The sequence below is a fragment of the Pelophylax lessonae genome (assembly GCF_965119305.1).
Source record: "Pelophylax lessonae genome assembly, chromosome: 13".
Classification (NCBI taxonomy): Eukaryota; Metazoa; Chordata; class Amphibia; order Anura; family Ranidae; genus Pelophylax; species Pelophylax lessonae.
The window spans coordinates 71643957-71653841 of NC_138780.1; the positions used below are offsets into that span (position 1 = coordinate 71643957).

At 46.1% G+C, this 9885-nt stretch overlaps 1 protein-coding gene across 1 annotated transcript in view; it reads right to left on the minus strand.

Moving 5' to 3' along the window:
* IVD (isovaleryl-CoA dehydrogenase) overlaps positions 1–9322 on the minus strand; it is a 137589-nt gene extending 128267 nt beyond the window's left edge. Inside the window, exon 1 of the mRNA XM_082275408.1 lies at positions 9127–9322. Coding sequence (XP_082131534.1) covers positions 9127–9264 — 138 coding nt within the window. The 5' untranslated portion in view covers positions 9265–9322. The remainder of the gene's footprint in view (positions 1–9126) is intronic.
* Between the last annotated feature and the right edge of the window lie 563 nt (positions 9323–9885).

Consider the following 9885-nt stretch of genomic DNA (forward strand, 5'->3'; position numbering starts at 1 on the left):
ACCAAATTTGTGTCATTTTTTCCCCACAAATAGAGCTTTCTTTTGTTAGTATTTGATCACCACCAGGTTTTTTCCTTTTTTGGTGCACAAATAAAAAAAAAAGACCGAAAAGTTTGAAAAAAAAAAAAAAAAAATTTTTTTTGTTTAGGTTATAAAATTTTGTAAATGGATACGTTTTTTCCTGCACTGATGAGCACTGATGTTGCCTCACTGACAGGCACTGATGAGGAGACACTGATGGGGTGGCACTGATGGGGTGGCATTGATATGCAGCATTGATGGGCACTGATAGGTAGCACTGATATGCAGCACTGATGGGCACTGATAGATAGCACTGATGGGCACTGATATGTGGCACTGATATGCAGCATTGGCGGGCACTGATAGGCGGCACTGATAGATGGCAATAACGGGCACTGGTGGGCAGCACTGATAGGGAGGGCACCACTGGCAGGCTCTCTGAGCCCTATTTGCCATCCCTGGTGGCCATGGTGGGCATCCAAGGTGGTCATGGGTGTGGGCATCCCTGGTGGCTCTAGTGGCACCCCCCCCCCCCCCCAGGACTGCACTGGTAATCAATGTTCTGATTACCAGCACAGACCCCCCCTGTGATCAGTGAGTAATTAGAAATACTCACTGATTCCCCCCGGCTGCAGCACCGATCCTCTCTTCTCCTCACTGACAGGATCTGTCAGGAGGAGAAGAGATCAAAGGGCTATGTTTACATTACATGACGGCTGTGATTGGACACAGCGGTCATGTGATCAGGAGGGCCAATCACAGGGCCCTCCTGCCGCATCTTGTTGCTCTGTGTCCGAGGGACACAGGCACATCGAGATTGCGCCGCTGCGCATGCCCGCGGCACGATCTCGCTCCTTCTGAAGGACGTTCCGGAACATCCGACCAGAAGGACGAAACTCCCACCCGGCCGTATATGTACAATGGCCGGGTGGGAGGTGGTTAAGGGGGTAAAAAATATATTCAACAGCTTAAAGAGTAAACAAGGCCTAAGGCCATGCTTACACTAGCGTTTGGGGGGGGGGTAAATAAAAACCACGTGGTTGGCCACCACCCCAATAGCTTCCCCTGTAGCTGCAAAGGCAGTGGTGGTGTGTACACAATGCTGCAATGACCTCTCTGAAAGACCCCTACAACTGCGGGCAATGCATTCAGTTCATAGGTTTAGAGCAGGGGTCTCCAAACTTTCTGAACAAAGGGCCAGTTTACTTTCCTTTGGGTTTTAGGAGGACCAAACTGTGGCCAGTGGAAGTAGAAAAAAAATAACCAAAAAGAGTGTTGCGCCAGATAAAAAAAAATCTCACATACACACATATAGAGAGAGATATGACACATGATGATATATGATATAGAGAGACACATATAGATAGGGATATAAAATCTCTCTCAACTTCCAAAGATATAGAACAATCTCATAAAAGTGCTACAGGTAATCCAAGGGAACAGTGATGCTGGGATCCAAATAAATCAATAACCAAATCACCACCTCCGTGAAAGTGAAAGTTATTAAAGCCAATGCACTTACATACAAAGCACTTCACAGTGCATAAAAACAACGGTTCCGTGTTAATGAGGAGAGGATATGATGCCTGCAGATAGGCTCCGCCCCTATACGCCTTACATCGGAGCATGGAGGCGTTGACTTCTTCGGGGACCCCTACTGAAGAAGTCAACGCCTCCAAGCGCCGACGTGCATTGGCTTTAATAAATTATTTTACTAAATTCCAACAAAGAGCATTCGATTCTTTACTCTTCTCTTCCTACCTGGGTATTCTATGCATGGGTGAATGCCATTGGACCCCTTCCCTGCCAGTGTCATTTTTACAGTAACAGTGCATATATATATATAGCACGCACTGATTACAGCTGTAATGTCACTGGTACCCACCAAAAGTGTCATAAATGTCAGTCAAGGGTCCGAAAATCGCAAAAAAAAAAATCGCGAAAAAAAAAAAAATCGCAGATCGCCGCCATTTCGCGTTAAAAAAAAAAAAAACACCAAAAATGACAGAAATCTTTCCCTTTGTTAGTAAACGCAATAACTTTTGCGCAAACCAATCAAAATACGCTTATTGCGATTTTTTTTTTACCAAGCATAGGTAGCATAAAACAAATTGGCCAAATTTTTTTTAAAAAATTGGTTTTTACATCTTTTTTGGGGGGAATTTCATATAAAAAAAATGTTAAAAATATTGTATTTTTTCAAAATAAACGCTCTTTTTTTGTTTATAGCGCAAAAAGTAAAAATCGCACAGGTGATCAAATACCACCAAAAGAAAGCTCTGTTTGTGGGAAAAAAAGGACGTAAATTTCGTTTGGGTACGGTGTCGCACGACCGCGCAATTGTCAGTTGAAGTCGCACAGCGCCGAATCGCAAAAAGTGGCCTGGACGGAAGACAGCAAAATCCTCCGGTGGTAAAGTGGTTAATCACTACTGGGGTTTTATTTTTGTTGATCAAACAAAACAAAAAAGTGTTTATACTTTGTTATAAAATTTTGCAAACGGTAACGGTAGCGATTGCACCACACATGTATGTAAACAGCGATTGCACCACACATGTACAGTGGGTACGGAAAGTATTCAGACCCCCTTAAATTTTTCACTCTTTGTTATATTGCAGCCATTTGCTAAAATCATTTAAGTTCATTCTTCTTCCTCATGAATGTACACATAGCACCCCATACTGACAGAAAAACACAGAATTGTTGACATTGTTGCAGATTTATTAAAAAAGAAAAACTGAAATATCACATGGTCCTAAGTATTCAGACTCTTTGCTGTGACACTCATATATTTAACTCAGGTGCTTTCCATTTCTTCTGATCATCCTTGAGATGGTTCTACACCTTCGAGTCCAGCTGTGTTTGATTATACTGATTGGACTTGATTAGGAAAGCCACACACCTGTCTATATAAGACCTTCCAGATCACAATGCATGTCAGAGCAAATGAGAATCATGAGGTCAAAGAACTGCCTGAAGAGCTCAGAGACAGAATTGTGGCAAGGCACAGATCTGGCCAAGGTTACAAAAAGATTTCTGCTGAACTTAAGGTTCCTAAGAGCACAGTGGCCTCCATAATCCTCAAATGGAAGACGTTTGGGGCGACCAGAACCCTTCCTAGAGCTGGCCGTCCGGCCAAACTGAGCTATCGGGGGAGAAGAGCCTTGGTGAGAGAGGTAAAGAAGAACCCAAAGATCACTGTGGCTGAGCTCCAGAGATGCAGTCAGGAGATGGGAGAAAGTCAACCTTCACTGCAGCCCTCCACCAGTCGGGGCTTTATGGCAGAGTGGCCCGACGGAAGCCTCTCCTCAGTGTAAGACACATGAAAGCCCGCATGGAGTTTGCTAAAAAACACCTGAAGGACTCCAAGATGGTGAGAAATAAGATTCTCTGGTCTGATGAGACTAAAATAGAACTTTTTGGCCTAATTCTAAGCGGTATGTGTGGAGAAAACCAGGCACTGCTCATCACCTGTCCAATACAGTCCCAACAGTGAAGCATGGTGGTGGCAGCATCATGCTGTGGGGGTGTTTTTCAGCTGCAGGGACAGGACGACTGGTTGCAATCGAGGGAAAGATGAATGCGGCCAAGTACAGGGATATCCTGGACAAAAACCTTCTCCAGAGTAGACATATGCCGGTTTTCGGTAATTCGATATATCGCGGTATTGCATAGCCACGGTATTGTTATTGTGGCATTTTTAAAATACCGAGTTTCTCTGTCAAGTCTGCCTGACTTGTGAATTGATACATTTCAGTGAGCTGGATGACTCATTCACTCACTCAGCTAACACCTTTCAGCATTAAGTCTCCTAACTATAAACAAAAATGATTACATTTGTATCTTTTCCTTCCCTCTGCCAGGGAGAAAGGAAGTTTAACCTCTTAAAGACTGGATCTTTTTATGACACTTGTTGCTTGCAAGTTAAAATCAGTTTTTTTTTTGCTAGAAAAGTACTTAGAACCCCCAAACATTTTATATATTTTTTTAGCAGAGACCCTACAGAAAAAAATGGCGATTGTTGTAATATTTTATGTCACACTGTATTTGCGCAGCAGTCTTTCAAACGCAATTAATAGACTTTAATGAATAAAAAAAAAAAAAAAAACGTAACAGTAAAGTTATCCCAATTTTTTTTTTTTGTTACACAGAGAATCGTGAGAGAATCGTGATCTTTATTCCAAGCTAAAAAATCGTGATTCTCATTTTGGCCAGAATCGTGCAGCTCTAATATATATATATATATATATATACACACACACACGCATAGCAGCCCACATTACATTATTATATAGCCATCAAGCAGTGTCTGGCCTACCTGGTGATGACTGGTCCTGGCGCTCTGATCCGATGGCCTGGTCTTTAAAGGGGCAAATCCTTGCGATCCAGAAGTGGTTAAACCTGCAGGAGGACCGGTGTGTTTATCTATTAATGACTTTACTATTGCTTTAGGCCTGGTTCACATGTATGCGGGTTGGTGGTTCACATGTATGAGAGTTGGTGGTTCACATGTATGCGGGTTGGCGGTTCACATGTATGCGGGTTGGCGGTTCACATGTATGCGGGTTGGCGGTTCACATGTATGCGGGTTGGCGGTTCACATGTATGCGGGTTGGCGGTTCACATGTATGCGGGTTGGCGGTTCACATGTATGCGGGTTGGCGGCCCACATTTGCACAGGCATAGCAGCCCATTGATGTGAATGGGCTTGAGCTGCTATGCCTGCGTTTTCAGCTGAAAAAAGGTGCATGCAAAATTTAAAAAAATGCAGTGGCCATGAAATCCATCCTTCTTTTGCACCATGCGACTTACCTGCCGTTGCTGCACACGCAAACTGTTTTTAAATGCCGTGCCCACGTATACAAAAAATGCAGAAAGCTTGCCAGAGCAGGAACTGCAGGTTAGTCGCATGGTGCAAAAGCAGGATGGATTTCAAGGCCACTGAATTTTAAAGAAAATGCTGCATGCACCTTTTTTCTGCGGAAAATGAGGGCATAGCAGCCCGTTCAAATCAATGGGCTGCTATGCCTGTGCAAATGTGGGCCGCCAACCCGCATACATGTGAACCGCCAACCCGCATACATGTGAACCAGGCCTAAAGCAATAGTAAAGTAATTTATAAACAACACCTCCTTCAGGTTTAACCACATCTTGACCACAAGGATTTGCCCTCCTAATGACCAGGCCATCGGATCGGAGCTGAGCGCCAGGACCAGTTATCACCAGTTAGGCCAGACACTGCTTGATGACCTATTTTAGGCCTGGTTCACAGAGTCTGTACTGACTGACTATATAATAATGTGCATAAGTGAACCAAAGCCCCTAAATTCAGCAATGAAATTGAAGTGAGGTGGAAATTTAATAATTTAAATTTAATAATAGAATACCGTGATAATACCGTATACCGTGGCAAAACCTTAATCAATTAATCGCAGCATGAAAATCTGATACCGTCACAAGCCTACTCCAGAGTGCTCTGGACCTCAGACTGGGCCGAAGGTTTACCTTCCAACAAGACAATGACCCTAAGCACACAGCTAAAATAGCGAAGGAGTGGCTTCACAACAACTCCGTGACTGTTCTTGAATGGCCCAGCCAGAGCCCTGACTTAAACCCAATTGAGCATCTCTGGAGAGACCTAAAAATGGCTGTCCACCAACGTTTACCATCCAACCTGACAGAACTGGAGAGGATCTGCAAGGAGGAATGGCAGAGGATCCCCAAATCCAGGTGTGAAAGACTTGTTGCATCTTTCCAGGCCCGGATTGGCCAATCGGGAGCACCGGGAGAATTCCCGGTGGGCTGGATTGGTGGAGGGCCGTTGTCATTCTTGGTGAAGAGGAAGTCACTTACTGAACTCACTTCCAGGAAATGCTGCGTTCCATGCCTCGGTCCCACTCCAAAAACACGCCCCCGGCCGCTCAGCGCTGCAGATAATTGGCTCACAGACGATACACTTCTGGTGGGAGGCGTGGAAGAAGAGAAGGCACCCTATCACAGGATGGATCAGAGAGCATCATGGAGCCGTCAGCCGTGTGGAGATGATGGCAGGGACAGGAGCTCTGGCCACTCCTCCCTCTGGGGAATTCAGCTGAGGGGCGGGGCTACACATCACTGCCTCGGGTGAAGGAGATGGAGGCTGTAGAGTGCAGAGCCAAGCAGTGTCACCTCGGAGCTAAGCAGCCTGACCTGCCGTGTGTGTAGCAGCAGGTCAGTGTGTAATAATGACAGCAGTTTAAGGTGTTCTGTGTGTCCAATCACCAGCAGGACTGACTGAGTGTTCCTTCCTTCTTCCCCAGTGCCAATCCCCAGTATAGTGAGTGCCACTCAGTGTACAGATATCAGTGTTATCTATAGGGAATAGCACCTAATGAGTTATTCCCTATATATATATATATATATATATATATATATATATATATATATATATATCTGATATCTGTACACACTTTTCCCTAACACTAACATTTGTACATTTCGGCTGGAAGAATGTCTCTTAGTGCTGGTTCACATATATGCGATGCGGGAACCCTGCAAATTCACTGCGGGTTCCTGAATCGCATTCAAATCGCAGGCAGTTCAGACTGCCATGTGCGATTCGCTGGGGGTGTCAATACAAAGTTATCGACACACCCAGATCGGTTCGCATATCGCAGTGTGAACTGTCAGTTCATACCTGAATCGGATCGCATAGGTGTGAACACCCATGCAATACAATTCTGCTGCGGACCCAAAAAAAGGGTCCTGTGCGAGTTGTGTCCAAATGCGATGCGACTTTAGCCATACAATTGGTATGGCTTAATTCGCATCACACAAATATTGCATGATTTTCAGAGCAGTGCGCTGCGAATCACATGCAATGTCTGTCATCGCACTAATGTGAACCTGAACTAACATTGGTGGTGTTGAAAATAATCGTATAATCGATGCATTGCGATTCAGCCTTAAACGATTCTCCATTAATGCAGGCAACAGCTGAATCACAATTGCATCAATGACGTCATTCTGGGGCGCCCCTGTCAGAGTGCTCCCCTCTTTCCTCCTCTTTTTGTGTATGTCACACAGAGCAGCGATCTCCTGCTGTGTCACGGAACCTGGATCTGAATTGTTCTGCAGCGATGTAACAAAGTCTCACCTCCTAGTCCAACTCCTATGATAGATGGCACACTGATCCAATGCTAGAAAATTGAATCAGTGTGACCTGTATCATAAGAGCCGGTCTAGGAGGTGGAACCATGTTGACAGCAGCCGCCAGGCAATTTAAATTCAAGCTTCGCGACACAGCGAGAGATCGCTGCTCTGTGTGATCCAGGCACTAGTGAGGTTGCATTAGATGGGCACTGATAAGGCTGCAATTGATGGGTAATGATAAGCCGCATTTGATGGGCACTAATAAGGCTGCATTTGTTGGCACTTATGAGGTTGCATTGATGAGCACTAACAGACTGCATTTGATGGGCACTGGTCAGGCTGCATATGATGGGTATTGGTGAGGCTGCATGTAATGGGAACTGATAAGCTGCATTTGATGGGCCACTAATAAGGCTGCATTTGATGGCACTGGTGAGGTTGCATTGATGAGCACTAATAAGTTGCATTTTATGGGCACTGGTGAGGCTGCATTTGATGGGCACTTATAAGCTGCATTTGATGGACACTGATAAGCTGCATTTGATGGGCACTAATAAGCTGCTTGAGTGTGGGCCGGGACACATGGACGGGGACACAGGGGTCCACATGATCCCTTATTGCCCGGGGACCCCATGAGTTGTCAGTCCGCCCCTGAGCCAAACTTTTTAAGTGAACATGAAAGGATTAGTTCATCTTTTCCAAAAACTGCCAATACAGATAAGGGGGGGGGGGGGGGGTAGTAGATAAAATTAAATTGTAAAGCTCTGACTAAAGATGAATAAAGCCCTTGTTATAGGTAAAGGCCATTTATATATCTCCTCAAACCTGACTAAAAAACTCCCAGTGATGGTATCCCATCCTGCCTTGTTGGTAAGACACGCCCAGCTGTTATTGTTCACTTCCACCATCACATGAGTGACTTTTTAGCTCACATCTACTGCACTAGGGGAGAAAAAGTGCGGAGACGGAGCTCACCATTATGATGGTGGAGGTGAACAGCTGGGAGTGTTGTAGCAAAGTCTTAGCAACAAGGTAGGATGAGATGATGCCATGTGTGGGAGTTTTTCAGTCAGGTGAACTTAAAGCGGAGTTCCAGCCATTTACTCACCTGTCCAACGGTCCAGCGATGCGGCCGCCGGAAGCCTCGATCCTCTCCCTCGGCGCCGGCATCACTGCTGTGGGCACCCGGCTGTTACAGTTTGCGGCTTCACAGCCGGGTACCCACTGCGCATGCGCGAGTCGCGCTGCGCGCCGTGATTGGCCGGCAATCTTCTGGGACCTCTGACGTGTCCCAGAAGATTGCAGGGAGGGAGGGGGAGAGGAGAACTTCCGCTCAGGGCGCCGCGGCGCTCCGAGCGGAAGTGGGAGCGGGTACCTGTCATAACTAGGTACCCGCTCCCCCCCCCAAAAAATGACATGCCAAATGTGGCATGTCGGGGGGTCAGGACTCCCTAAAGCGGAAGTTCCACTTTTGGGTGGAACTCCACTTTAAGTGGGCCGGTCTAAGGAATGAAACTCCAGGGCTGAAAATGAGTCCCACTCCGGCCCTGCATCTTTCCCAAAAAGACTCCTGGCTGTATTAGATCAAAAGGGGGCTTCTACTAAATACTGAGCAAAGGGTCTGAATACTTAGGACCATGTGATATTTCAGTTTTTCTTTTTTAATAAATCTGCAACAATGTCAACAATTCTGTGTTTTTCTGTCAGTATGGGGTGCTATGTGTACATTCATGAGGAAGAAGAATGAACCTAAATGATTTTAGCAAATGGCTGCAATATAACAAAGAGTGAAAAATTTAAGGGGGTCTGAATACTTTCCGTACCCACTGTATATGTAAACAGCGATTTCACCACACATGTGAGGTATTGCTGCGAATATCAGAGCAAAGCACTGTTTCTTCTTCCTATACATTGTACTGCTATTACATGCAAGGTCCCAGCTGACCCCCATAAACAATGATTAGGGTGCCGTACCTGCCTCTGCTCATCGCTCAGCCCGTTCACAGTGTCATCTATGGGTAAGGAGGTCCCGGAACACCCCCGGCTGCTCGGAGCCAGCACTGACCATCCTTGGCGAGAACTAGTGACTACTCTACGAAGGAGCACGGCCATGATCTCTAGGAATACCCAATCAGCACGTCCTGCTGTCCAAAGAGGACTCGAAGAAGAAAGGGGTGGGGGAATGTGAGCCAATAGGATTATCGCAGCTGATAGAAAACCCTGCCCATTACTCTAGTCACATGACGCAGCTCACCTTGGAGCACAGTGGGTAGAGATGTCACGTGGTGTCCGGGGTCAGTGAGCGGAGTACATACAGCGGCTGTGTCCTTGTCTGCCAATTCACAGCGCTGTCAGATCCGGACCTCGCCTGTTACTTCCTATGGGACTGCGTTCTCTATCGTGGATTGTACACACTGGGATGTAGCAGCAGCAGGGGGCTGAGCTGTGTGATACAAGCGGGTACAGACATAGACCTAGGGATGCAGTCCAGGATCACAGAGTTGGCACTAACACCGAATGGCAAATTTGCTGCCCAAACCTCTTGCTGGAAGCTGCAGGAAGTCATTCATTTATTGGTGGGATTACTACCACTGACATCTTCCCAATCTGCAGCGTCATTGGTTACTAAGATGCAGACAGCAAGGTTCTGTTCACACCATGGCGTTCTGTATAGCGGCGGAATCGCCAGGATTCTGCCTCTGATCTCTAATTACTGCAAATTGCGGGACGCGC